The sequence below is a fragment of the Osmerus mordax genome, chromosome 13 (genome assembly GCF_038355195.1).
Source record: "Osmerus mordax isolate fOsmMor3 chromosome 13, fOsmMor3.pri, whole genome shotgun sequence".
NCBI lineage: Eukaryota > Metazoa > Chordata > Actinopteri > Osmeriformes > Osmeridae > Osmerus > Osmerus mordax.
The window spans coordinates 9,733,570-9,760,424 of NC_090062.1; the positions used below are offsets into that span (position 1 = coordinate 9,733,570).

At 47.8% G+C, this 26,855-nt stretch overlaps 6 protein-coding genes across 9 annotated transcripts; 5 read left to right on the forward strand and 1 right to left on the reverse strand.

Annotated features, from left to right (window-relative positions):
* The first annotated feature begins 5,075 nt into the window (after positions 1-5,075).
* acd (ACD shelterin complex subunit and telomerase recruitment factor) lies at positions 5,076-9,150 on the forward strand. The gene is made up of 13 exons (XM_067249333.1): positions 5,076-5,178; positions 5,649-5,766; positions 5,875-5,999; positions 6,171-6,261; positions 6,347-6,426; positions 6,513-6,557; positions 6,672-6,709; positions 7,180-7,310; positions 7,599-7,662; positions 7,771-8,118; positions 8,233-8,681; positions 8,765-8,841; positions 8,948-9,150. The coding sequence occupies exons 2-13, from the start codon at positions 5,665-5,667 to the stop codon at positions 9,030-9,032; spliced, it is 1,635 nt and encodes a 544-aa protein (XP_067105434.1). The 5' UTR covers positions 5,076-5,178; positions 5,649-5,664; the 3' UTR covers positions 9,033-9,150.
* Positions 9,151-9,321: 171 nt separating this feature from the next.
* On the reverse strand, positions 9,322-10,191 carry LOC136955705 (type-2 angiotensin II receptor-like). The gene has a single exon (XM_067249433.1). It carries the CDS (start codon positions 10,189-10,191, stop codon positions 9,322-9,324), a length of 870 nt encoding a protein of 289 aa, XP_067105534.1.
* A 438-nt stretch (positions 10,192-10,629) lies between these two features.
* On the forward strand, positions 10,630-12,726 carry nudt21 (nudix hydrolase 21). The gene is made up of 7 exons (XM_067248984.1): positions 10,630-10,880; positions 11,020-11,220; positions 11,319-11,382; positions 11,479-11,568; positions 11,721-11,796; positions 12,004-12,118; positions 12,408-12,726. The coding sequence occupies exons 1-7, from the start codon at positions 10,759-10,761 to the stop codon at positions 12,427-12,429; spliced, it is 690 nt and encodes a 229-aa protein (XP_067105085.1). The 5' UTR covers positions 10,630-10,758; the 3' UTR covers positions 12,430-12,726.
* Positions 12,727-13,159: 433 nt separating this feature from the next.
* On the forward strand, positions 13,160-16,571 carry ogfod1 (2-oxoglutarate and iron-dependent oxygenase domain containing 1). Of its 2 annotated transcripts, none has more exons than XR_010878149.1 (13): positions 13,160-13,335; positions 13,706-13,851; positions 13,931-13,977; positions 14,091-14,191; positions 14,368-14,484; positions 14,595-14,686; positions 14,799-14,927; positions 15,153-15,266; positions 15,360-15,439; positions 15,521-15,792; positions 15,879-16,002; positions 16,087-16,145; positions 16,364-16,439. XR_010878149.1 is itself a non-coding variant. In XM_067248841.1 (13 exons), exons 1-13 carry the CDS (start codon positions 13,176-13,178, stop codon positions 16,523-16,525), a joined length of 1,608 nt encoding a protein of 535 aa, XP_067104942.1. In that variant the 5' UTR covers positions 13,160-13,175; the 3' UTR covers positions 16,526-16,571. The 2 variants fall into 2 exon arrangements, 1 of the variants encoding a protein (XP_067104942.1); XM_067248841.1 differs by having other exon boundaries at positions 15,874-16,002; positions 16,364-16,571.
* Positions 16,572-17,273: 702 nt separating this feature from the next.
* On the forward strand, positions 17,274-20,997 carry tradd (tnfrsf1a-associated via death domain). Of its 3 annotated transcripts, none has more exons than XM_067249631.1 (5): positions 17,274-17,349; positions 19,142-19,295; positions 19,453-19,730; positions 19,860-20,004; positions 20,193-20,997. In XM_067249631.1, the coding sequence occupies exons 1-5, from the start codon at positions 17,341-17,343 to the stop codon at positions 20,483-20,485; spliced, it is 879 nt and encodes a 292-aa protein (XP_067105732.1). In that variant the 5' UTR covers positions 17,274-17,340; the 3' UTR covers positions 20,486-20,997. The 3 variants fall into 3 exon arrangements, with proteins under 3 accessions (XP_067105732.1, XP_067105729.1, XP_067105730.1); XM_067249628.1 differs by lacking the exon at positions 17,274-17,349 and adding an exon at positions 17,363-17,444; XM_067249629.1 differs by lacking the exon at positions 17,274-17,349 and adding an exon at positions 17,481-19,013.
* Positions 20,998-21,907: 910 nt separating this feature from the next.
* On the forward strand, positions 21,908-26,308 carry gnao1b (guanine nucleotide binding protein (G protein), alpha activating activity polypeptide O, b). Its single transcript, XM_067248626.1, has 8 exons — positions 21,908-22,311; positions 22,452-22,494; positions 24,096-24,237; positions 24,483-24,643; positions 24,888-25,016; positions 25,157-25,286; positions 25,415-25,568; positions 25,688-26,308. The coding sequence occupies exons 1-8, from the start codon at positions 22,194-22,196 to the stop codon at positions 25,873-25,875; spliced, it is 1,065 nt and encodes a 354-aa protein (XP_067104727.1). The 5' UTR covers positions 21,908-22,193; the 3' UTR covers positions 25,876-26,308.
* The last annotated feature ends 547 nt before the right edge of the window (positions 26,309-26,855 follow it).

The window sequence follows — 26,855 nt, forward strand, 5'->3', positions numbered from 1 at the left end:
CCCCGCCCACCTCAGCAGCGGCATTAGATACTGCTGCTGGTGCTCTTAGCAACGGTGCCTCGGCAACAGAGCCACGGCAACGGAGTGCCGTGTCTCCCCTTATGGAGCTGCCATTGGGCGGGCCGGTGCTGAGGCATTACACCCGCAGTCGACCACGACCACACCGACAGAACCAGCACCACCGGCCCAGCAGGACACAGGTATGGGGGGAGGGGGAGAGAAGAGGGGGTGGTGTGTGAGGAGGCATTATGAAAGAGGGGGAGAGGCAGGGGGAAGGGAGGGATGGAAGGAGAAGATATGCATGAATAACCCAATCCTATCACAACAGCAAACAGCTGCTAGTGTGTAAAATGGCTGGATTAATGTTTTTTTATGTGTAGGTGGATTGAGTGTGTGTGTGTGTGCCAGTGCTTTATGTTGCTCAAACGTGCTGGTGGCTTTTTCTCCATCGGGGGTGTGTGTGTGCGTGACTGAGAGTGCCTGTGTGTGTGTGTGTGTGTGTGTGTGTGTGTGTGTGTGTGTGTGTGTGTGTGTGTGTGTGTGTGTGTGTGTGTGAACACAGCTATTGTATCAGCCCTGAGCATATCCATTGTGAGCTCCGCTGAGCTGGACCAAGCGGCTGTCTCAGGTGGAGACTGAAACTCCATCTGCTCTCCTCTATCCCGCCCAGCGACAGCACATGACATCATCACACCATAATGATGTTCTGAGTCAATCAATTGCTCTTGGATATGACTGTTTGAAACACACTGTTGATTTAAATACAAGGATCAAATAACCTGAACATTTCTCATGTGGGAGTAAATACAAGAGAGTGGTGTGAGGGGCGTTTGCCTCGGTGAGGTGAGAACATGATGTAATAGAGGCTGGTGCTGAGGAGGAAGCTGCTAGTACTAGCAGCTCCTATCAGCCACACATCATGACCAATCAGCTTTCCACTGGAGCAGTAGCACCTGTTAACAAACATCCAATGTGTGTGTGTGTGCGCGTGTGTTTACAGGACCCAGTTGTAGACAGTGAGAATGAGGCTCCAGAGCTGAATGGTAGGGTGGACGAGGGAGTTGAGGAGTTTTTCACAAAGAGACTCCTCCCTGCCGACACCCTGTGAGTATCTAATCACAACATAGACATGTTGACACTCAATGCACCTCACTAACGTCCTCGCGATAAAGCTTGGTATAGATGCTGACTGCTAATGAGTACGTAGCTCAGGGCTTTGTCTGTTTAACCAGACGCCACCTGTGTGCTGCTCTGCTCCTCAGAAAACAGCAGGATGAAGAAGTGGTTGAGCCAGAGGTGGCTCCAGCCAGTGCTGCCCCCTGCCCCGCCCCCTCCAGGACCCTCAGGAAGAAGCTGGGCGAGTTCTTTACCCTGAGAAAAAGGCGCGGCTTAAAGTCAGAAACGAGTCATGAGGGGCGGACAAAAAAAACATCCATCGCAGATCTTATTCGGCCCCTCAGGGATGCTGCAAGGGCTGAGAAGGACAAACTGAAGGAACACGACAAAGACAAGGAGCGGGAGAAAGAGAAGGAAAGTGATGTCGCTGTCATTGGAGAAACAGTTGCCGTGGCGACGGAGTCCTCTGGCCCCACCCCTCTGCGGGGGGAGGCTCAACCCCGCCGGGTGATGAGGGAGGGGAAGACCCAGTCTCTCATTCTGCTGTCCGGCTCCACAGCAACCAGTGCTGGGGGAGCCAAGAACACCACACATGGGAAGGTGAGGGTGACCCCTGCTGTCTGTTCACCTTTTACCTCTGACCACCGGGACTGTTTCTCATTGTCTGTTTCAGAAACACTCCAGCGAGGGCCAGCACAGCTTTGAACAGAAGCTGCATCTCATGCTGCAACGCATTGGTGTGTCCAAAGGCCCACCAGAAGAGACGCAGGTATGTGGTTGTGGGCGTGTACACATGTATGAGTGCTGGTGAATTGACATGCTTGTGGGGGAGGAGAAGAGGACTAAATCTATGGGATGGTTAAACAGAGTCAGGAGGGGGAGATGAAGAAGGCAGAATCTGAGGGCACCATCATCGACAACAAACCTGATCCAACATCAGCTTTCATGAAACCTCGGACCATGTCCACCTCCTCAGGTAACAAGGCCACACACACATACGTGCGTGCATAAACACGCACACACACATCTTTTCATGTTAGTTACTTGAACTTTCTCACTCTCTTTCCAGACACAAGACGGCCGATCAGACTCAGTGCATCAGCCCACGAGGCTGCAGGAAAACCAGCTCTGCCTCCAAAGCCCCTCATTAAGTCTGGCTCAGGCCCTGCCCACACCAGCGGGCGCAACACCCCTGAGAATGAGCTGACTCAGATACAGGAGGGAGAGACGTCTCCCCCTGCACCCAGCCCCCACGCAGCTACTGCCACCCACTTTGAAACCATCTCTCCCACATCGTCATGTGACCCTTCCATCTCTAACAGCACTGCTGCTCCCATCACTACTGGATCTCCCACCCCCTGCCCGACCTCTGACCAGACTAACTCTTTCACCCCCATTCTCGACCAGACTAACTCCGTCACCCCCACCCTTGACCAGCCTAATTCTTCTTCCCCAGATGAAACTAACACCATCTCCCCCACCCCTGATGAGACTAACTCCATCACCCCCACCCCTGACCAGACTACCTCTATCACCCCCACCCCCAACCAGACTAACTCCTCCTCCCCAGACCAGACTAACTCCATCCCCCCCACCCCCAACCAGACTAACTCCTCCTCCCCAGACCAGACTAACTCCATCACCCCAAGCCCTGACCAGACTAACTCCATCACCCCCACCCCCAACCAAACTAACTCCTCCTCCCCAGACCAGACTAACTCCATCACCCCAAGCCCTGACCAGACTAACTCCATCACCCCCACCCCCAACCAGACTAACTCCTCCTCCCCTGACCAGACTAACTCCATCACCCCCACCCCCGACCAGCCTAACTCTTCCTCCCCAGATGAAACTAACACCATCACCCCCACCCCTGATGAGACTAACTCCACCACCCCCACTCCCAACCAGACTAACTGCTCCTCCTCAGACAAGACTAACTCTATCACCTTCACCCCCGACCAGCCAAACTCCTCCACCCCAGATCAGATTTATTACTCCTCCCCAGACCAGACTGACTCTGTCACCCCCACCCCTGACCTACCTAATCCGGGCCCCACCACCACACGTGGGTCCACATCCATGACCCCCACTGCCCACTCTTTCCCTGACACAAGCAGATCCACTTTTTCTTTTGCAGTAACATGTCTCTCCTACTCCCCTGACCTTACTGATATTGCTCCTACTGGCAGTATCAGTGCCTCTCTCACCGAAACAACTTCAGACCCCACAAACTCCTCCCCTAAACTCTCCTCTACTAATGCAGTTCCTGTACCCACTAAACCTGACCCTGTTCCTGACACATCAATAACCAACACTACCAGCCCTACCATTAACACTGATGGTGCTTCCAGCCCCACACCCAGTCTCCCTGGCTCTGTTGTCCCTCTCCCCTCCAACACCCCCAACATAATACTCCCCTCCACCTCTACACAATCAGCTGTTGTTTCTGATTCTGCCACTAATGTCCTAAACTCCTTCATCTCAGCTTCTAGCAACTTCTCAAGTCATCTTTCTACTTCCACCCTAACTAATCTGACTACTCCAACCCTCTCTGATGCTATTCACACTACTAACTCCTTCAAAACCACCACCAACTCTGCTGTTATCACTACCGCCACTTTGCCTGTCTCAACAACCCCTCCGCCCACTCCTACCAGTGTCTCCAGCAGCCCAGACCCTCTTGTGGCAGCCGACCCCTCCCCAGCCGACCCCTCCCCAACCAGCCTCTCCTCAGCCAGCCCTCTATGTGAGGAGGAACCAGGTTCACAGCCTGCCATGAAGATATCCATGAGTGAGGGCTTAGGCGAGTCCATGCGATAACACCAACAAAAATCTTCTTGGTGTGTGTGTGTGTGTGTGTGTGACAACAAGGACATGGAATACATCTTTCCACTCCTCTCCAACAGAAGAGAAGCCTGAAAAGAACCGAAGCGATGGAAGCCAGATGGATGAAGATGACAAGAAGGACACAGAGAAAGTAAAAGTGAATAAGTCAGTGGATGACAGCATTGGAAGGATAGAAGTAAGGAAAGAGGAGGACCTGAAAAGAGTAGATGGTACCATTAGGCAGGGGCAGGAAATAGAAGAGAACCAGCTAAAAGTGGGAGTAAAAACCCAGGAGGAGAATAGAGATAAACAGGTAGGAAAGACTTTAGAGGTAACCGAATTCAATGAGCAGCAGAAAATGATGGGACCAACTACTGTGACAGGGGCAGGAGATACCACAGTACAAGGAGGGAGGGGGAGTCTATGGAATTGAGTACAGGGACCACATCACAGCAGCACATCAGAGGGTGGATCAGCGGACCAAAGAACTGAGACCCCCTCTAAGTAACATTAATGGACTGACCCAGCACAGTGTCTTTTTTGTACGTATGTTCTATCTTTGCATTGCACGTATGATTATGTAAGACAACTACTGTGGTGAAATATGTTTACAATAGATGGTTATGAGACATATACAAGTTTACTTATGATTATTAAATGGAATACTGAATCTGTCATTTGTTGTCTGCTTCCTGTCTCTGCTGCGCCTAATGTCTGGGGAAGGACCTAAGCCAAAGTTAATTAGGGAAGACAGTAACATTGCACAGGAGATTGAGTTCTCAATATCATCCTACCTTTGCGTTTCACTCAAATGAAAAGACGACCTCTGGCGGCTGTCTATTGTCAGTCTGTTCAAGCGGACTGTGAGTGTACTTGTATCGATGTCAAAAAACGATGTAGAACATGGTCTCAGCATACTTGCTGATTTTGCTAATTTTGAATATATGTATGCCGATCTATTGAAGTCTAGACTTCACTGAAAATAACACAATAACAGTCTAGTGACGATATGTATTATCTCTGCAATGTGACTGCAGTGGGAACCATATATATAAGGGTTGCCCAACGGAATGAAAACAAAGGAACACCTCCCCGATAAACCCGCGGAAGTATAAACCAAACATTACGCTGTCTTTACTATTCCTTAAATACTGTGTGTTTGTACAGTTCTCCAAACCCCACATAGGCTACTATCTCACCGTTTCTACACATTATAATAATTATCTACAGGTGGTAAGTTTTTAAAGTATCAGTCAGTCTCATATTTTGATTAGAGATCTAGCTAGCGGTCTCCTGTCTTACTAGCTGTTTTACTAGCTATCTTACTAAACGGCAATTTTCGAAACAGATACTTTGAGTCATTTGATAATATACTATGATTACATACAACAATTGCTGTCCTGTCCAAATATAGAGTTGTAGCGACTCTGTGTATTATATTGCTCTCTGGGGTTATTCTGCTTTCAAAGCAATCCGATGAAAATACCTGTAATGTTTTGTTAATCTGATCAAGTCTCACACACTTTTTGAAAACGGCAAATCAGTCCCCATAAAATCCCCCAGACACACATACAAACACAGATATTTAACGGACGCATCCTCTCCCAAAAAATCTGTCCCACCCACATATGAAAACAAACCAATGTCCCTGATCTTGTGTAATCTAGAGATTAACTGAATACATTTACCCACTGTTTTTGCAGGTGCAGAGGTGTGGCCATGTCGCGTGGCAGGAGAGCGCAGCTTGCACCCTGGATAGAGCAGACCATCCTAAACTATGGCACCAAGGAGAATGGACGACTGTGGGCACATGTTGTTGGGGTAATGTTAACAATCGACAATCATCAACAAATATTTACTCATATTGGTTGCCTGTGCTGTTGTTATACAGTCTAATAAGAAGAGCCTCATGTCTAATCCTGTGGGAAGGTGGGCCAGATGACCGAGTCCCAGGCCCAGGATGTTGCCGGGCCGACCATGGTGCTGTTCCTCTCTGATGGCGTTGTGCAGATTCCTGCCCTGCTCAGGCAGCAGGCATGGGACACGCTGCAGGAGTGAGTCCCCCTGCAGAGGGCAACATGGAGGAGCATGAGTGAAATGTGGACACAGCCTTCCTGAGTGCATCAGCTTTCTTTAACCGTTCCCATCCAGATTTGAGACAGTACTGCCATCAATACAGTGTGACATTATGTGTGCAGTGAGTTTCTCTCCATGTTCCTTGGCAGGCAGGAGGAGAGGGAGTGTTTATCCAGTCTCTCTAACTGCACGGTTTGTGTAGTGTCATACAGTCTGCAGTTCCATATGGCCCATGTAAAGGTATGCTAATATTTTAACGTATAGAGAAAGAATTGTAAAATAGGAGTCAATAATAACATGTTATTGTTATGTTTCCTTAACTCAGACAAAGTGCAGATTCTTCCTGTGGATTGATGAACTGATCACTACAGCGTATGGAGCTCCTAAAGACAGTCCCCCCTGTTGGTGAGGGAATGTTGGACACAAACACACCACACTGATGCATTATTTATACCCAGCTAACACAGAAGCTCTCTTGACTCTGGTTTCAGCACAACACTCCCCTCGGTCCAACAGCAGATTTATGACACCTGGAGGTAAGTGCCCCCCTCCCCTGCTATGACGGGGGTGTCTGGGGCTTTCTCGCTACGCTTGCTGATGTGTCAGAGCATTGATAGATTGTAATGATGCTGTATTTCCTTCCTCCTTAGGTCCCTCTCTAACCAGGATTCTGTCCACACCCAGAATGGTACAAGACTCTTCAGAGATTCAATATATATGTGTTGATGTCTGTCCCGTGTCCAGTAACATGTCTGTCCCATGTCCAGTAACATGTCTGTCCCGTGTCCAGTACCATGTCTGTCCCATGTCCAGTAACATGTCTGTCCCGTGTCCAGTAACATGTCTGTCCCATGTCCAGTAACATGTCTGTCCCGTGTCCAGTAACATGTCTGTCCCGTGTCCAGTAACATGTCTGTCCCGTGTCCAGTAACATGTCTGTCCCGTGTCCAGTAACATGTCTGTCCCGTGTCTAGTAACATGTCTGTCCCATGTCCAGTACCATGTCTGTCCCATGTCCAGTAACATGTCTGTCCCATGTCCAATAACATGTCTGTCCCGTGTCCAGTAACATGTCTGTCCCGTGTCCAGTACCATGTCTGTCCCATGTCCAGTAACATGTCTGTCCCGTGTCCAGTAACATGTCTGTCATGTGTCCAGTGTTCAGCCTGTCGGAGCTGCTGGGGGAGTGGAAGGACGAGCGTAGGGAGCAGCTCCTACAGGAGGTGGGGCAGCTGCTGAAGGCGCGGTCCAGCCCCTCTGGCTGGGCTGCAGACAGGCTGACATACCAGGTGGGTCTGGAGCTACACCACTAGTGTGCTAGAGTAACAGCCTGGGATTACTCTCTTAGCTCATTCACGTGGCTGGGGGAGCTATTATAAAATACACCTGAGCTGACCAAACAGGAGTAGAGGACTCAGGGGACATATTGACATATTTCTGTATTACTGCCCTTACTTAGGTGGTACCTTGTATGCCCATACCTTTGTGGTTGTTACTAAACTATAAAAAAACGTATGTTTGCATATATTATATATTTGCATGTATATATGTGTGTGCTGAGCAAGTGTGTGTTGCAGGGGGAAGAAGTGTTCTGTGTCCCAGTTTCACATCTTCTCATCCCACAGGAGCTGCATCACTCAGGTAACACCTGCTCACTCCCAATTTAGAACACACACTAGAACAAATGTACACTATACACACTCACACCTGCACCTGCTTGTTTTTTGTGCCTATGTGTGTTGTTCTCAGATGACGGCAGTTGTACCCAGAGTGGACTAGTCCCGCCTTCTGAAGACGTTGACTTGAATGCTTCCCGGCATGGAGAGACTGTTCAACCAATCACAAATCAGTGTAACAGGCTGGCAGACATGCCAGCCCTTCTTGAGAGAATAGACTCTGGCCATGAGGTCACACTTCCAGGTTATGAGATCATACTTCCTGGTCCTGAGATTACACTTCCTGTCCATGGGACCACTCATTCTAGTGAGTGTCTTGGAGGGGAGGGGGCTCAAGCCGTACGGAAAGACATCAGGGACAACCCGTGGGACATGTTTGCTCCTGCTGAAGAGATGCTCAGAACCTCCTCCTCATCTGATTGTATGTTCCTAAACCTCTTCAAAACACACACACACAACCAAAGTAGAATAGAAAAATGTAGTTGTGATGCAGAAAGCTTGATATGTAACCTAACTCTCATTGGTTCTTTCTCAGTATCTATGACCTCAGAGCCCCTAGAGGAGAGTCTGTCTCTGCTTGAACCCCCTTTGGCCCCGCCAGCACCCGTCCCCATGGCAACCAGCACCCAGGTGCCCTCCCAGAAGTCAGGGGTCAGCCAGAAATCAGAGGATCGTTCACTTCCTCCATACCAGAGACCTTGCCCCTCATACAACCTAGCCCCCTCTTGCCACTCTCCCTGCATCCAAGCCCCCGACCCTCCACTCCAGCCCCATCCATTTGAGCAGGAAGGAGTGGGGTGGGTAAAAAGGAGGCACAGGAAGAACACGAATGAGCTCCTCTCAGCTGCTCTTCTGGAGGAAGAGGCGGAGCAGCAGGTCCTCAGCCCACCCTCCTGGCTGTTTGAGTCTCTATTGGTTCCCAGAAGCAGGGGGGAGGGGCCTGGCTGTAAGCCATCAGCAGGACCAGAGGATAGACACACTAACGTAAGGCTGATGGGCGGCAGGAATGTACATTCATAGTCCAGTTGATGGAATGACCAAAATAATATCCCTTTATCCCATCTCAGGTTCACAGTGATGGCACTTTGTTCTTGTACTCCTACCAGCCATCAGATAAGCTCCGCCAGGATCTCTACCAACTTAAGTAAGTGGGAACATTTTTGTGAGTATCTGTGTGCTTGCTAAAGAAAAAGAGTGAATATGTATATAATTGTTGCTAAGATCTGTATGTGTGTTGGTTTGTTTTCTAGAGTTCCAGACAGCTTGTTAGACTGGGCGGTCAAGTACCTTCTTCCTGCCAAGCAGACAGACGTTGCCAAGGCTACACAGCAGTGAACTGAGCCTTCATCAGCTAGTTACAGTTCTCCTACTCTCAGGCTGCTACATTCTATGTTGTGTTTACTCAACCTTTTGTTTCTATGAAAAAAGCAGTTTATGCACATTAAAGTTTTAATATGACAGTTATTTTTTATTTTAATTTCAAACAACTCATATGTGGACATAATTCCCTCCATACCATAATTTCTATTGAAATATTTTTATTTTGAGCGAAAGGTCAATTCAGCATCAGACACTATGTTTGTAGCTGCCCCTGTGAACAAAATCAATGACAGTCAGACAGCTGCTATGTGCTGGTGGGCTGAGGATGGTCCCTGCGGAAGCCAGAGGAAGCAAAGGCATAGAGGAAAGGATTCAGGCAGCTGTTGAATGTGGAGCAGGCGATGAGGAAGTCCCAGGCAATCCCACACACCCGTTCCAACTCCTTGTTCTTCAAGACCACATTGACCGCCGCCAGCAAGTTGAACAGGTGCAGAGGAGCCCAGCAGGAGAAGAAGGACACCATGATGCTGCTGACTAGCTTGGTGAGGCGCTGCTGTCGAAACTGGGAGGCCAGACTCACCCTGCGATGGAGGAAGAAGTAGGAGGTTCCCAGGATGCAGCAGGGCATCAGGAAGCCCACCACGGTCTGGAGCAGCAGCACGCTCATCTCCACAGCCTTGCTTGGGTATTCTGAGGAGCAGGAACCGAGGTGGCTGGGGGATTTGATTTCTCGCACAAAGATGGAGGGGAAGGCTATGAGTCCTGCAAGCCCCCACAAGAATAACAGCAGGGCCTCCTCCCCAAGGCGACCCAGCCGTGCCCAGTTCTGAGGGTAAAGTACATGGATGTAGCGCTGCACGCTCAGTAGGGTGATGGTCAGCACGCTGGCGTTCAGACCACCATGTAGTAGGAGGAAGAGTGTCTTGCAGAGTTCGGGGCCCAGGTCCCAGTTCTTCTGCAGGTTATAGATGACAAGAGGCAGGCAGAGCAAGACCAGCAGGTCACACAAAGCCAAGTTCAGCATCAGACGCAGAGTAAAGTTCCCACGCTCCAGATTTCTTACCACCACCACCACCACTGCCAGGTTTCCAGGGATGCCCAGTAGGAAGCAGAAGGCCATGATGACGCTTGGCGCAATGCGGGAGATGTGCCAGTACGGATACTGCGTTTCCATTAGCAAGTCTGGCTCCATCCTCAGGATTACTCTAATCGGAATAACTGAGCGACACAACAGCCAAGATATACCAGCTCTGACACGCTGGGCTGTGTGAGATACACTGAGCACGATTCATATCCTGGTTGTGTTTATTGTTGGAGATGATGAGTATATACACTGTAGGCCAAAAACAAAGACCTTCTGTGATTGTGAGCTATGCTGCTTTGAATATACAGTGTGGTTACTGCTTGCTGTTCCTATGAAATGGAGATTATTAACCAAATAACCCTAACTGCTATCGACTTCTCGGTCATTTGTATGCGAGGCATGAAAAGTTTTACGATATATGCAATGAAACCACCTATTCGAGGGTGCAGTACATACGTTACTCTCCAGAACGGTAGGTGGCGCTAATGCAATAATGATTGACATTTCAATTGCACGGAAAAGGGAAAAAAGGGAGCGAGGAGGCGATTTGTGCATGTTCCCTTCCATTTTCTTTGTTATTATATCTAATAATTATTCCGTTTTCATTGTTACCAGAGGGTAATCTACAGGTGAATTGTGCTTAGTTGCTTTGGAGTCATGTCTGTCGTGCCTCCCAACCGTTCGTCCACCGGTTGGCCCCGTGGTGGGTCAGTTCAATTTGGTAACAAATACATGAGCGCGCCTGCAAAACCACTCACTCTGGAACGAACTATAAATCTGTAAGTAGGAAGGCAAAGTCCTGTTGTGGTTTTTGTTTTTCCAAAGTTATGTTTGTTTGTAACAGCATTAGCTTGTAAGCTAGCAAGCTAGCACCAATTGGAAACCTTGTATAATGTGCTTACTCCTGGGTTCTCGTAGATACCCCCTCACCAACTACACATTTGGTACCAAGGAGCCTCTGTATGAGAAGGATAGCTCGGTGGCCGCACGCTTCCAGAGGATGCGGGAGGAGTTCGACAAGATGGGGATGCGAAGGACGGTGGAGGGTGTGCTTATTGTCCACGAACACCGGCTACCGCATGTGCTGCTCCTGCAGCTGGGAACAACGTTCTTCAAACTGTGAGTAATGTCCACAATTACGCAGTACTGGCTAAATGAACTCTGTTGTTGCATGATGTGCTTCTCTGTTGCTTAGCTACACGTTTCTCTATCTACAGGCCTGGTGGAGAGTTAAGCCCAGGGGAGGATGAAGTAGAGGGGCTGAAACGCCTCATGACAGAGGTACCCATATGTCTAGGGGCCCTTTCTCCTTGTTTTAAGGATCTGGTAAGGTTATGGTTTATCATGGTTATTGTTTTCTCTGTGTGTGTGTGTCAGATCCTGGGCCGCCAGGATGGAGTGAAGCAGGATTGGGTGATCGATGACTGTATCGGCAACTGGTGGCGTCCCAACTTTGAGCCACCTCAGGTATGCAGACCCCCACTCTGAGCCATGTCAGGAAGGAGAACTATACTGCTGTTTCTGGTGCATTCTAGTTACGTGTTAATGATGATGATTAGGGTTTGTCTCTGTTATTGGTTATGTTTTGTGTTACTGATGTATTTTACTCTGTACTACAGTATCCCTACATTCCAGCCCACATTACCAAACCGAAGGAGCATAAGAAACTGTTTCTGGTGCAGCTGCAGGAAAAAGGTAAGGGCCACTTCACAGAAAGCTGTAACACATTGTGTAGGCTACAGCAAGGTTATCCACATTCATATGTGGAGGCATACCTAATAATAATAATGTATTCATTGTTATATACCATAGAGCAATGTTCTTGTCTTGAGTCTAGTAGACTGCTGTTGCTCATGACTGGAAGGTCTTGAGTTGACTTGCTGCTTTTATTCTGTTCTTTAGCCCTGTTTGCTGTCCCCAAGAATTACAAGCTAGTGGCTGCTCCCCTGTTTGAGCTCTATGACAACGCCCCTGGCTATGGACCAATCATATCCAGCCTACCACAGCTACTGAGCAGGTATGTTCTAGAACCGTGAAACTCGCTCCTCGGGTATGTAACAGGCCACCCGCGCCAACAAAGAGCTAGCTTTTCTTTGGCGTAGTTAGTAGTGGTCACGCTTGGCAAGTCGGAGGTTGTGCGTTCGAGCCCAGTGAGTGGCGAACGAGCCTTGTCGTGACGGAGCGTGGCTACAGCTGTTACATACCCGTCACATGTGTGTGTGTGTGTGCAAGCACACTAGAGATTGCGTTAATTCAGATAAATTGTCCTATCTTACAAATAACTGATGAGTTTTGTACTTTCTTAGGTTCAACTTTATTTACAACTAGAAGAGGAGGGTCTGGGCTGTCTCTGTGAGTGCAGCCGTATCTGGGCACGGGGGATGGGTTGATGGGAAGCAGAACTGGTCGGGATTTACTGCAGCTGACCTCTGAATTCTCGCCGTTCCTGAACAACCTGCAGGGGTAGTTAATGGTGGATGGATGAAAGTACTATTTGATGACCTTTTGTTTTGTGTAGAGCTGAAAATTCCAGCAAATTTTGTCTGATTAATGTTTATCCCAGAGGGTCTGATTTTACACTCTCTCAGAAGAGAAATATTTGATTAAATACATAAAAAAACGTCAGCATTGAGTTTCATGTTATGTTTTAACCTGTGATGATGTCTTGCATTTTTAATAAAGCGGTCCTTTCAAGGAAAAGTTCATTTTTAAAATAAATGTCACAAGTGTGGGGTTTGTTGAATGGTGGTGCGTTGACAGTAGGCTTACTCACTGATGGCTCAACACTGCAGTATCAAATGCATTTGAAAAAGGTATTTTACAGTGAAGACTTATTTATATTCAGTCTTCGGCAATGGAACAGGTAATTGTAAAACATCCCCACATGAAAAAATGTGGAACCGAACAACCTTCTGGAACAAATTTTTCTTTGTCAAAAGACGCATTAAATAAAACGCCGACTTGATGTATAACAACTTCAATTTTTACATTACAACAGTGCTACAGAAGTGAGCGCTGAAGTCAGCTGCGTATTTATGACGCAATATGTCTGCGACCTACACTGTTAGGCTAAGATGAATTCTAAGCGACACCAAAATGACAGCAACAACTCAGAGGAAAGAAAGAAGAAAAAGAAAAGAGAGGAGACAGCAGAACTTTCCTCCATTATTGACAACGAGGAAGTGAAGAAGGCGGTGAAGGAAGCTTGGGCACAGCGAGCACAGTACAGCCATGGTTAGTCTGCAGTTAGCTTGCTAGATCGCCAAGCTTTTTAGCTGGCTAGGTACATGTGTTATACAGCATCAATCACATGGTTTCCATAGCTATCTTGCGCACACAATGAAACGCTTGCTGGCTATACAGCCAATTATTAATTATCCCCCAAACTAGGTATCTGTTGTAGATTAGTTGTTGTTGAAATAGCCTATTCTATTGAACTACATCTCAGTGAGACAGTGTAGTGTCGTCTCGGCATACTCGTCTCATTCACACCTTTCTTCTTAATAAATGTATTATACTGCCAGTGTGCTTAATGGTCCTTATGAACAGTGAATAAAGTGGTTGTAAATAAATCAACTGTCTTCTCCGCCGTGTCTTCGCGCAGGCGGGCTGGAGCTGACCTGCGAGCCTTTCCCTCACTGCACCATACGCAACTTCCTTCAAAGCGAGGCCTTCACAGAGAACCTGCATAGAGAACTACTAGACCTCAATTTTCACGAGAAGTCCAACGACCTGTACAAATTCAGACAGGTATAGGATCACACGTAGCTTTTAGCAGGCCATTTTCTCCAGAGTGGTAACAAGTTGGTTTTCCCAATTCCCTTTACAGTCAGATGACCTGAAAAAGAGAAAAGAGCCTCACATCACTGGCCTCAGGTAAATCTGTAACAGCGGAGAGAGTGCCTTTAATAACCCCATATGATATCATATTATCTGTTAATATTCAAATGTTTGGATATGTGTATTACATATACTGTTTGTTTTGACAGGGCAGCACTATTTGGACGGTTCCGAGCCTGGCTTGGAGAGGTGTTGGAGGTGGAGCTGGAGACGACAGTGGATATCTCTTGTGCCAAGTACCAGTATACAGGTCCACTACTTCCTGTTCCTCTCACCTTGGTCAGGAAGTATTAGAATGATGTCTGCCAGTGTTAGGGTTACCATAGTGTTCACGGGCATAGCTCTGGAAAGTCTTAAAAAGGATGTCTGTAACACCTGCTGTCTCTCAATCCTTTATTCTCTGTGTGCTGGTTCCTTTGTCTGTAGATGTTCTACTGTGTCATGATGATGAGTTGGAGGGCAGACGTGTGGCCTTTATCCTGTACCTGGTGCCCCCCTGGGAGAGCAGTGATGGAGGCACGCTGGATCTGTACAGCACTGATAGTGAGCATCAATTTCCTGACAGAGAGAGCTGCAGTAAGAGTGCCAGAATGTGGAATTTCCTGATATGTGTATGTGCGTCTGAAAGGTTACATGGTGTGTTTTATTGTTAGGTATGTTTCAGCCCCAGAGTATAGTGAAGTCTCTGGTGCCTTGCTGGAACACTCTAGTTCTGTTTGAGGTTTCGCCCGTCTCCTTCCACCAGGTAACAAGCTCACCACAGCCTCTATCCTTCTTTTCTCGGTTTTCTGCTGTGTTCTTGACTGGAACAGTGTGCGTCCTAGACAGTAATGGCATGTGTGTGTGTGTGTGTGCAGGTTTCAGAGGTGTTGTCGGAGGATAAGTGTCGCCTGTCTCTGAGTGGCTGGTTCCATGGCCCATCTCTGGAGCGCCCACCTCGTTACATGGAGCCACCAATCCCCAGGAGCCCCCATCTCCCCAGAGATGTAAGAGTGTGTATGTAGAAGTGTGTGAGTGTGTGTATGTAGGAATGTGTGAGTGTGTGTATGTAGGAGTGTGTGCACGAGAAGAATGGTTGTTATTGTGACTGTAGTCGGTTATGTTGTAATTATTACTATTATTATTACATTTTTTGTGCAAATTAATGTTATTCTCTTAGTTATTTAACTGTGTGTGTGTGCGTGTATGCATGTGTGTGTGTGTATTTGTAGGAGACTCTTTTGCTGGAGTGGTTGAACCCTCTCTATCTAGACTGTGTTTATCAGTCTCAAGTTCAGGAAGAATTTGAGGACAGCTCAGAGATCCAGCTCAAAAACTTCCTCAAGGTACAGCCTTTATATTCCCTGCCCAAACCTCACACCTGTGTCTAGCTCCTGTTAGGTGAGACCAGAGAGGCCTGACACTAATTTTCTCTGCAGGAGGAGAAGTTTAGGGAGGTGAGTGAAGCATTACAGTTGGCCCAGGTCCAGTGGAGCAAGCGGGGTCCACCCAATAAAAGGTGAGACTGAGAGACAAATATTGTAATAACCAAATGGTAGTGCTGGTTTTAAATGACAGTGAGGCATTTATATGTGTACAGGTGCTATGAAGTGGCCTTGTTAGACTCCCTGCCTCCGTGTGTGAGTGCATGCTGGGAGCTCTTCTGCTCTGAGGCCTTCTTCCTACTGCTGTCCAACTTCACTGGCCTGAGACTGCACTACCTGAGCCCCAGTGATGAAGACAGTGAGGAGGAGAAGGAGGAGGAAGAGGAGGAGGAGGAGAACCAAGAAGATGAGGCGGCCATGAGGAATAGAGGTGCCACAGGCTCATCTGGAGATAGACCAACAGCAGACGAGAATATAAAAGTCAAAGGTTTGTGTTTGTATGTGTGTGGACCATCATGGTTGTATGTCTGTGAGCAGCATGATCACCCCTGTATCCACCGCCCCCCAGTGCAGAGCGTGCCTGTGTGTTCTGGGGAGCTGCGTCGCTGGTCTCATGGAGACTTCACTCTACTGAACGATGCTGATGCTGCATCAGCAGAATACGCACTGGACCTGCTGCTGCCTCTGGGATGTTCAGGTCAGGGACACATGCACATACAAACTTTCCTCAAAAACAGTTGATACCAAGCCAACGTGACCTTGACATGTTTCTCTCTCCCAGACTGGCAGGCCCAGTGTGGAGGCTTTACCTCCTATGTGGCCAACGAGGAGGATGAGGAGGTGAGATTCAGCTGAGGCCTAAAAAATGCAACCCCTCCTTACTTCTTTCTTATCTTGTAAAATTACTGATCCTACGTGTGTTAGTGGCTTCTCTGTAAAGTAGCAGGCCTCCAGCGATCCCTGGAGAGTGGGGGGCTATGTGCAGATGGCAGCTGATTATTAAGATGTTCATGGTTGTCATGGTTGTGACTTGTCACATGGTGTCCTCCGCTCCTCAGCTCCTGACAGTGTATCCAGAAGACAACTCCCTGGCGCTCGTCTACAGAGACAAGGAAACACTCAAATTTGTCAAACATATTAATGAGAGCAGCTCCAGCCGGCTAGCTGCCCATGAAAGCTCAAAAGGCTTCTACGACTTTGCCTTTGTCTATTATGAATGAGTATGTCTCAAGTATTGTTTCTAATAAATCAGTGTGTAAACGGTCAGTCTGTGGGCCCCTATGATGTCAGATAGTTCTACATTACAAAGAACAGGCAGGGATACCCTGTTACCATGGTAACTTGGTTTTGGTCTGCTTAGGGCTACAGCAGAGAAATGTCTGGTGTCCATTTTTGTTGATTATTTGTGTGAAAGAGTGAATATTTGTAAGAGCCACAGCAACTAATATTTATGTTCATGTTATAATCCTGATGTAATACTTTTGACACACAGACCTTCTACCCTTTTCAAGGGACACTTTTACTTCACAGGCCTTAATCTTTTCAGGAAGATTCTGTTCAGTAATTAGGCCATTTCCTTTTCCTGTGGTCGATTGTGAGGCAGTTCACATCTAGAATTGTTGTCATGTACGGTGTTTCAATTTTGAGTTTAAGAGTTGGTGAAGCGGGGGTGGGAATATGATGATTTGACTGTTGAATATTAGGTTCAGAATTTTTCTGTCAACATCGAAAAGTCCCATGATATTCAGTCGTTTTTCTTTTTAGTAAGCTACCAGTGTCGTAACACTATCCTTTTAAGTAGTATTCCGCTAAACACCATAGCGCTTCACAAGACAAACCACGGGCGTTTAACAATAACTGAACTACTTCCTTCCCGTAAAGATCCTTACTTCAGCCAATTGTAAAGCTGTATCTGAATTCACCAATCACAGTACTCAAAAGTTTCCCTTTGGCCAATAGCCTTCTAAGAAATTATTGTATCTATGGGTGTGCTCTGCTGGGTAGGACGCTTAGCCGCCCAGAACTAACTTGTTCCATGTTTAAGGTAAGATTATGACAATGAAACAATGTTGAAGTGTGTAAGCAGAGACAGCAAAACTGAAATAACGACTCACAGCTTGTAAAGAAGCAAATAACGAAGTAAATCGTAACGTTTGTTGTCAATAATGAAAGAAGTTAGGTTCCGTTTCATTTCCCTTGACTCTTCATACTTTGTCGAATTTTAAACAGCTAACGTTAATGGCTTTAGTAGTTTGACTCGACAATGAATGCTTTTTTTAATTACGCCTATTTAAATGTGCCCAACACCTACTGACAAATAACGAAGGAAATTTGTGTTGTGTGTTGTGGACATAAAGTGTATCGTTTTATCTGTAATGGCATAAACAACACATGCCTCTACGAGAATCTTATGGAATTTCACTCGTCATGTGACCCACTGGCGGCGCGCTATGATGCGATTTCTTTTCCGAGTATCTTGAACTGTAGACCATATTTCAGATTTAAAAATATATAGGGTCAGATTTACACTTGTATGCAGTTATTAACTGTAACAACTGGAAGTGTCAGTATTATTTTACAGTTTTTATTTTATTCATTTTTTACATCAAGGTCTATAGGCCTATCTACAATTGGCCCAGACTTGACTTTCTAGGAAGATATTACGTAGTTAACCCTTGACAGCCTGATATACAGACAGACTGGTATAGCTCAATACACATACGTAGTCAATGATAGACAACATGTCGTTTTTAATCTACAGTTGTTACACTAATCTGTGCATCTATGGTGCATCTGTTGGTTGAACTAAGCTTCCCATCACACACTATAAGACCTGGAGTATGAATTATGGTAGATGGTCATAGGCTGACTTGTGAGTTGGAATCCTAAAACGAGGATATAGGTGTAATCCAGATGAGATGGTCTTTTAAGATTTGTCCGTAAATCTAGCACATGGTGCCACACTTGGTTTACCCTCAACACAACCTCTCTTTGTTTGGTGTGCATGTGCACTAGAATCCCCAGAGCATGTGGATGAAGTTGAGGTTAGAGTGGTACTGTACAGATTGGGGGATTAAAGTCATATTTACATTTAGTCATTTAGCAGACGCTCTTATCCAGAGCGACTTACAGTAAGTACAGGGACATTCCTCCGAGGCAAGTAGGGTGAAGTGCCTTGCCCAAGGACACAACGTCAGTTGGCATGGGAATCGAACTGGCAACCTTCGGATTACTAGTCCGACTCCCTCACCGCTCAGCCACCTGACTCCATATTTACGTAATTTCAAGGTAGGAGAGATGGATCTCTGATCCATGGAAAGCCAGTGTAAATTGTTAGTTGTGAGTTTGAGGATAGATAATCTCCTGTCTTCACTGGTCACCAACACACAGACTCAGCTGTTTTGCTTTCTGCTTGGATTGATTCATAACCCTGGAAGTCTCCTCATGTGTCACTTGTTGTATAGACTGAACGTTCAGACAGGAGCTTATGACAGGGACACTGAGTTCAGACAAAATAATTCCCGATCATGAATGTAGAGAATAAACAAGTCAGAGGGAGAGGTGGACAGGGAGTCAGGACGAGGAGATGGAGGAAGAGACATGCACATCAAGGAGCATTAGACCTTAAATATAGTGTTTGTTGTTGTTGTTATTGTTAACATTTACATTTAGTCATTTAGCAGAAGTTCTTATCCAGAGCGACTTACAGTAAGTACAGAGACATTCCCCCGAGGCAAGTAGGGTGAAGTGCCTTGCCCACGGACACAACGTAATTTTTGCACGGCCAGGAATCGAACCGGCAGCCATCTGACCCCCTTATTGTGTGCGTGTTCCAGAGTATGGATATGCACAGTGTGAAAGATGTCCCATGGACAGGCTGTGCTGTCCTGTTCCTGCAGTCGCTGTGTCCCTCTGTGAACCTGCTCTCCCTCTACAAAGACCCACATGGCAAATTCAGCGTCTTCAAGGTCATCAAGCTCACCCTGACAGGTAAGGCCCCCGATCTCTGAGCCAAGGGAGTGTTGACATGGCGACCTGTGTACCTGTGTTGTTCATCAAGATTGGTATGTGTGGTAGTCCTGTTCATGTAATACTGTAATACTGTTTCTGTGGTCTGATTGGCCTTCCTGTGCTGGCCTGTGACCAGACTCGGTGGGGGGTCTGGTGGGGTACGAGATCCTGAAGCTGCACGATGCCGACCCCCGGCTGGGCGTGGAGGTGAAGTTTGTGGACGCCACCGTGTGCCGGCGATTCCTGGAGAGCTACAGCTCAGGCGCTGTGCGGCAGTCCCTCGCCCAGCACTCCTGCCGTCTGCTTACCAGCCCCTTGGAGCTCGAGGCAGAGACAGAGCTGAGGGCCGGCACGCACACCCTGGACAACTGCCCCTCCCTGGAGCTCTGTCTGCAGCACATCCACCAAGCACAGGTACGCCTCACTGTTCCAATGCCTCCCCTGGCCCAGAGACTAGCTACTCTGTACTTTGTTTCCATGGATAGCCTGTACACCCACTGACTACACCACTGGTTACTGAATGACAATGCCATGTCTCCTCAGCCAGAGCGGCTGCGGGATGATGAGGTCACAGCATTGGAGCAGCAGTTGCAGAACCAGGCCCTAGGCCACAACCCTCAGCGACCTGTCACACAGGAAGTGTCTCCAGTGCCCAGCAATTGCTTTCTGTTTCAGAAGAGGGCCTTTGGTGAGTACATTCCATGCGGCCCAAACCCAGTTAGGAAGATTTCAGGGTAGATTGTGATGTCCTTCCCTAGCTCACACATACCCCACCTACCCTCTTACAGGGCTTGAATACCTGACATAGACCCTATTTACCCCACACTGGCCCCAAATGTCTCTAATAGTCCCTCCCCCTATGTCTCGGCCTATCAGAGGACCGCATGCTGACGCCCGCGGACCTGCAGTGTTTCTCCAGCGGGGTGGGCCGCCAGTGGAAGCATGTGGGCCGGGCCCTGGGGAAAACCTGCCGTGCACTGAAGGGTCCGGCCATAGACAACCTGGCGTACGAGTACGAGAGAGAGGGGCTCTACGAGCAGGCCTACCAGCTGCTTAGCCGCTTCATGCAGGCGGAGGGGCGGGCTGCCAGGCTGGGCAGGCTGGTCAGAGCTCTGGAGGACTGCAAACTCACCAGCCTGGCAGAAAACATGCTGGAAAACCAGCCATGAGATGGAACTCTCTGACACGCTGTCTTATTGTGGGTATGTGTGTGTGTGTGTGTGTGTAGGAGGCTAGGATGAACAGTTGACTCATACAGTATATCTCCATGGTCTCTGGTACATAGGTTACTGTCCGTATATTGTAGGTGTTAACTGTACATGAAGTGGTATGTGTTGGTGTATGTGTGCAGACATGTATTTGCTTGTGAGACCGTTTTTTTCTTTTATAATTGTGCATATTTCTATGTCATTCTGACTTTGTTTTCTTTTTTTTAACAATCCTTCTTTTGACTAAACTAGTCCTGAGTGTGGGAGGTTGTTCATAAAGTACCTGTGGAGCAGTTTTCTGACCCCCCCCCCACACACACACACACCTCAGCCCAGTTCTGCTCTGATCAGAATGTAATCCCTCTATCAGGAACCAGTCACCACAATGTCATTGCCATTGTACATTTAGTAATGCTATGTGCAGGATGTGGGACATGTTCAAACAAATCAAAATAAAGGGTTGGATTTGTAAAACGGCAATCAGATTAATATTTGTGTCGTTGTGAATGCATTACCGTAATTGAAGTGAAGGTAAAAGTCCATTTTGGGAAATGAACGCATTACCTAATTCATATCCACACAAGGTCCAGCATACTGACGAGGTAGTAATCTCTTTCTAGTACTCACTTTCTGTCTCATACATGAACACACAAACTGAGTCATTCAGTGCTGCTCATATAGGGCCCTTTCTGCATGTAGACTGGCATATGTCCCATTGCATAAGTGTGAGGGTTCAAGGTTCATGTGATCAAGGCTGCAGCCTGAGCAGGCCAAGGTTGTGGAGGCCTCTACTGATTGTAGGTTTATCTGTCCCTTGGTAGTGTCAGAGCTGCTTTAGAGGGGAGTCCTCCCCCTCCACACTTGCCTGTCAATCCAGATGTGATGCACGGATTAGAAGCTTTTAATGCACACACACACAGGCGAATGCACACATTTGTATACACACACACTATGCACACACACAGTAACCTATAGTATGTACTTTTACATAGAAGCACACACTACATACAATACACCTAAGACACACATTTACACATTGCTGGATTATAAAATTAGGGATTTTATTGTAGCAATACACGCATTTTGTACAATATTAAATCATACATAACGTCCATTTTTTTGTTGGTTTTGGTAAAACAGAATTACAGGTCACCTATTAATAAGAACACTGACGAGGCGAGAATTCTTTGCCTCGTTCCAGACTATGAATTATACGAAATAGATCATTCCACGAGAGCAACGTTAATGTCTAAGACTGAACGCGCTCTCTCGTGGACGTGATTTTACTGCTTCTGCCTGGACTCTGACGTCAGCGAGATCTGTCTGCGCTAGGTGAGTCTCGCGCACCCTCCGCCTTCCTCGCTCAGCTATTGTGAAGAGATTGAACGATGAGATCGCTCGCGCTCGCTGTCATCAGCGCCGCCCTATAGAGACCCCCAGCCCCGAGGCTCGAGCACAACGACCCCACCCCCCGCTCCTAGAGGGACGGAGCGAGAGCTACAGAGACACGGAGAAAAAAAAACCTTTTCGGACCCCGGTTCTATTTGCCCTCAATCTGGGCCTCATGCAGTAGCCGACCGTGCAAGCGAGCGAGAGAGATACACCGTGATTGAGTCGCGAGGGACAGGGCGGAACAGGAGAAGAAGGGATTGTTCATTCGGCTCGAGCCATGGGATGTACACTTAGCGCCGAGGAGCGCGCAGCCCTTGACAGGAGCAAAGCCATCGAGAAAAATCTGAAAGAGGATGGAGTCACGGCTGCCAAGGACGTCAAACTGCTGCTGCTGGGTAAGACACCGTTTTATAACGGGAATGGCCGTTCTGAACGGTTCGGTGGTAATGGATGGATCTGAAAGCGCCGGGCCGGGGCGGTGGTGCTCTCCGTGGTGCTGATAGCAGCCTCTCACTCTGCACTCTGTTCCTTACAGGAGGAGGAGAATCGGGCAAAAGCACGATCGTCAAACAGATGAAGTAAGTGTCCTTCTCTTTGATTTAAGCGTATTCGTTTGCGGCGAGGCCTGAGATTGCGCCTCCTGTGTCCATATTGAGTCTGAGCCGCTAAAGCTCCGCCATGTTTCCAGAGGCCGTAGCCTACCTCTGCCGGTGTGACTCGAGCACCTCCTGTAGACGGTAATCAAGGCGGTGCAGGCCGTCAGTACTTGGGCCGCAGGGGTGCTGTTCACTCAGACGGTGCTGAAATGCAGTCAGTTTTTTCCCCCCAAGGATATCTGGGATACGTGGGTGTTGTGTGTATGTGTGTGTCTGTTTATGCGTATGTGTATGTGTGTATTTGTGAGGTCACTACAGCTCCATTAGCGAATACCTCTGCTTTAATCTTAATGGCTTTAAGTGCCTGATATCGCTCTGAGTACTTTGCCTACAAAAGCGGATTTACGCAGAAAATATGGAATCTAAAACCTCATTTAAACCTTTCTATTTCTAATCTAAATCACTCATCTAAATCACTGTTCTATTTTATACACAGCTACATTAATAGATTTTTTTTTCTTAAATATCACCACAATCCGCGTCCCTTCCGCCGACGGGATATTCTATATTTCAAACCGAAATAGATATGCATTCAAGCATCCTTTTGGCAATCCACACTTTTCCTCTTCTCCCTCTTCACGCATCCTGCTCCTCTTTCCTTTAACACAGTACACATATCCTGCTGCTCCTCTCTCCCTCCTTCCATCCTCCCTCTCTTCCTCCATCCTCCCTCCATTTCGGTATTCTGGTCAGATTCTCTAGGGATGTTTCTCTAGGTGGTCGCCAGTGAGCTGCTCAGTGGCTTGTTGTGTTGCCAGACCCATATGGTTATGTTGCTTATGTAATGCTTGGATAGGGACGAGCAGGAAGACTCGACCTGAAGCTGCACTTAGTGACTTTCCACACAGCTTGTGTGTCTGTGTGTGTGTGTGTGTGTGTGTGCGTGGGTTCAGCTGTTTGAAATGTTAATATCCAGTCTCTGGATTGTCTTGTTGCATATTGGAAGGTTCTGTCAGGATGTGTGTTTAGTTTATGTATTTTACATTTTAGTAGACGATGGTAGAACTCTGTATTATTAATCAGAGTGGACGTGTGGAAGGCCTCCGTGTTGCTGACGGGTCCAGAAGTGCGCCTGTATCTCATGGTGCTGGTAGCCATTATAATGGATTTGTAATCTGATTCCAAAGCATTCCACATCAATGTCATTAAGAAAGGCACCTCACTCTGTTATTACAGATGTGGACTAGAGTGGCTATCGATGGTTGCTGCTCTGCCTGCGTGGTGTGTTTGCGCAACCGTGTGTGTGTGTTTGTGAGAGAGAGAGAGAGAGAGAGAGAGAGAGAGAGAGAGAGAGAGGGAGAGAGAGAGAGAGAGAGAGAGAGGGAGATGGGGGCAGCCACTGTGGTATGTTTTGGGAGGGATGAGAATCGCTGTTTGGCTCTCAGGGTGAGTTGAGACAGACATGCTGAAGCATCTGCTTGAATATTCACTGTTTCCACTGAGGTGTGAATGCAACTGTGCCTGTGTGTGTGAGTGCACATCGTCATATCTGTGTGCCTGTTCTGATGTGTGTGTGTTTGCAGGATTATCCATGAGGATGGTTTCTCTGGGGATGATGTGAAGCAGTATAAGCCTGTTGTGTATAGCAACACCATCCAGAGCTTGGCTGCCATCCTGAGAGCCATGGATTCCTTGGGTATCGAGTTTGGAGACAAGGACAGGAAGGTGGGTGCAGATTCTGTGTGTGTGTGTGGCAGTGGAGGGGTGGTTATTACCACCCCCCCCCCTCATCCAAGTGCACTTTAAAGAGGACTGTGACTTCACTGTGCGCCTCCAGCTACCCGAGCTTTATCCAGGAACGTAACCATTCACTCCCCCTTGTCATTCACGCTCCACATACTGTATTGTGTGTTTGTATGTGTGTGTGCATGCATGCGTGCGGGCTTGTGTGTGTGTGTGTGTGTCTCCAGGCGGATGCTAAGCTGGTGTGTGATGTGGTGAGTCGTATGGAGGACACAGAGCCCTACTCCGCAGAGCTGCTGACGGCTATGAAGCGTGTGTGGAGCGACGCCGGGACCCAGGAGTGCTTCAACCGTGCCCGCGAGTACCAGCTCAATGACTCCGCCCAGTAGTGAGTTACCACTAGCAACTGGAATACCTAAATAGATACATCGCTAAACCTGAGTTCCCATTTTGTTTATAAATAGGTATATGCCAGCAGTCATAGACCACAACTATTACACAGTCTGTAACACATTCCTACAATGCGAAGAAATCAGAATCTCTGTTCTTTAATCTCCTTTCCTCTCCTCCCTTCTTTCCTTCCTCCCCTCCCCCTTTGTGTCCTCCTCTTCCCCCTCCCCGCTCCTGCTCAGCTACCTGGACAGTCTAGATCGTATTGGTGCGCCAGACTATCAGCCCACAGAGCAGGATATCCTCAGAACTCGAGTCAAGACCACCGGCATTGTAGAGACCCACTTCACCTTCAAGAACCTCCACTTCAGGTCAGCTACTGCACACGCTTTGAAGAAAGCCACACATATATGTTCAGAAAATGCAACTGAGGAAAGTCATACAGGCGTAGTGTGAACCGTTAGCATGTGACGCGTGTTGCATGTGTGACCTGCTCTCCTTGCTGGGACAGGCTGTTTGACGTGGGAGGCCAGAGGTCTGAGCGTAAGAAGTGGATCCACTGTTTTGAGGATGTGACGGCCATCATCTTCTGTGTGGCGCTCAGTGGGTATGACCAGGTGCTGCACGAGGATGAGACCACTGTGAGTAGCAATGACACACTCTACAAATACACACACACCCTTTCACACACACACATACACACTCACACGCAATTCAAAGAATCTCAAATCCACAGACTCATTATTTTGCACGTGCCCTCTTTCGACAGAACCGCATGCATGAGTCTCTGATGCTCTTTGACTCCATCTGTAACAACAAGTTCTTCATCGACACCTCCATCATCCTCTTCCTCAACAAGAAGGATTTATTTGCTGAGAAGATCAAGAAGTCCCCCTTGAGTATCTGTTTCCCTGAATACACAGGTGACGGAACCTCCCACACCTCCGTCACACACTGCTCACACAACGTGCGTGATGGAAGCAAACCTTTCACACCCTCCCTTCCTCTCCCTCCCCTCCCCTCCCCCTCCCCTCCTCTGCAGGTGCTAACTCGTATGATGACGCGACTGCTTACATCCAGGTCCAGTTTGAGAGTAAGAATCGCTCACCCAATAAGGAGATCTACTGTCACCTGACCTGCGCCACAGACACGGGGAATATTCAAGTAGTGTTTGACGCCGTCACCGACATCATCATCGCCAACAACCTGAGGGGGTGTGGCTTATACTGAGGCCTGGCCCAGACAGGGGTTGCAATGGAGAGTATGAGGTGTTTGATGATAATTTTGATGATATTAAAAAGGCATAAATATGTAAATCTACACGTCCAGACGGACCCAAAGAGCTGCCGCCTGACACCACACTACCATGACCCTCTGTTTCTGTTCCCATTCTAGACACCATTCTTCTTCTGTTTCTTTGTTTTCAACATGTGTTTCCTGCTGAATGTGTTTCCTGTTCTGTTGTTGATTGTATTAAGCTATCAGCATGGAGGGCTGTGTTGCTCTGGCCCAACTCAGCCAGATGTGTTGTGTCTGGAGTCCAGTACGTGTGCTCTCCTAACACCTGACACGACACTGGGACAGTCTCTGCAACACTTCTGGCTGCAGCATGGGAAACACAGCTCACCCTGCTCCGGTTGCCGAGGTGATGTTGTAACGTAGGTGGTGGTGATGTTGTGGGGTGGGGGTGGGGGTGGGGGGGTGTAAAGCTGGTAGGGGCTGGTGGTTAGGCTGTCCTAGATAGAACTCCCCCCCCTTCCCTGGACTCCCCCAGGGGTGCTCAGTGCTGGGCACTTCCTGTCAGCTTTGTTCGTCTCTCCCCTCTACTTCACCACTCTAGGGGGAGGGGTTCTTGTATGGCCAGCTCTCTCCATTGGCCTCCATTGGTGTAATGAAATGCCCGTCAGCCAATAGGAAGTGTGAATAGTGTCATATCAGCGCCAACCTTCTGAGACTGACAGCTAAGGGGGCGGGCACATAAACAATAGATGGCTATCACTATCTATCTGACAACCTTTTACAATAATGTAATAGAAGAAACACATGATACATTTTATTATCATCAAATTTTTATTGATTGATTTCAGCCTCATGCGCTCCATGCTTCTCCGTCCTTCCCAGAGTCCCGTGCCACATATTTATTTCCTGTCCTGTCGGACTGGGGGACAACCACTTCCTGTGTCAGTCAGGGCCACAAGCCGCTCTCCCCA

What these genes read in the sequence shown, in the direction of transcription:
- ogfod1 (XM_067248841.1), top strand. Translation starts at nt 13,176, where the DNA reads ATGAATTCTAAGCGACACCAAAATGACAGCAACAACTCAGAGGAAAGA. An exon ending in GCGAGCACAGTACAGCCATG is followed by an intron (nt 13,336 to 13,705) that starts GTTAGTCTGCAG and finishes GTCTTCGCGCAG; the next exon opens with GCGGGCTGGAGCTGACCTGC. An exon ending in CGGGGTCCACCCAATAAAAG is followed by an intron (nt 15,440 to 15,520) that starts GTGAGACTGAGA and finishes ATATGTGTACAG; the next exon opens with GTGCTATGAAGTGGCCTTGT.
- tradd (XM_067249631.1), top strand. An exon ending in CATCAAGCTCACCCTGACAG is followed by an intron (nt 19,296 to 19,452) that starts GTAAGGCCCCCG and finishes GCCTGTGACCAG; the next exon opens with ACTCGGTGGGGGGTCTGGTG. An exon ending in AGCACATCCACCAAGCACAG is followed by an intron (nt 19,731 to 19,859) that starts GTACGCCTCACT and finishes ATGTCTCCTCAG; the next exon opens with CCAGAGCGGCTGCGGGATGA.
- acd (XM_067249333.1), top strand. Translation starts at nt 5,665, where the DNA reads ATGTCGCGTGGCAGGAGAGCGCAGCTTGCACCCTGGATAGAGCAGACC. An exon ending in CAGATTTATGACACCTGGAG is followed by an intron (nt 6,558 to 6,671) that starts GTAAGTGCCCCC and finishes CTTCCTCCTTAG; the next exon opens with GTCCCTCTCTAACCAGGATT. An exon ending in CAGACAGGCTGACATACCAG is followed by an intron (nt 7,311 to 7,598) that starts GTGGGTCTGGAG and finishes TGTGTGTTGCAG; the next exon opens with GGGGAAGAAGTGTTCTGTGT.
- nudt21 (XM_067248984.1), top strand. Translation starts at nt 10,759, where the DNA reads ATGTCTGTCGTGCCTCCCAACCGTTCGTCCACCGGTTGGCCCCGTGGT. An exon ending in TGAAACGCCTCATGACAGAG is followed by an intron (nt 11,383 to 11,478) that starts GTACCCATATGT and finishes TGTGTGTGTCAG; the next exon opens with ATCCTGGGCCGCCAGGATGG. An exon ending in CTACCACAGCTACTGAGCAG is followed by an intron (nt 12,119 to 12,407) that starts GTATGTTCTAGA and finishes GTACTTTCTTAG; the next exon opens with GTTCAACTTTATTTACAACT.
- gnao1b (XM_067248626.1), top strand. Translation starts at nt 22,194, where the DNA reads ATGGGATGTACACTTAGCGCCGAGGAGCGCGCAGCCCTTGACAGGAGC. An exon ending in CGTCAAACTGCTGCTGCTGG is followed by an intron (nt 22,312 to 22,451) that starts GTAAGACACCGT and finishes TGTTCCTTACAG; the next exon opens with GAGGAGGAGAATCGGGCAAA. An exon ending in TGCACGAGGATGAGACCACT is followed by an intron (nt 25,287 to 25,414) that starts GTGAGTAGCAAT and finishes CTCTTTCGACAG; the next exon opens with AACCGCATGCATGAGTCTCT.
- LOC136955705 (XM_067249433.1), bottom strand. Translation starts at nt 10,191, where the DNA reads ATGGAAACGCAGTATCCGTACTGGCACATCTCCCGCATTGCGCCAAGC.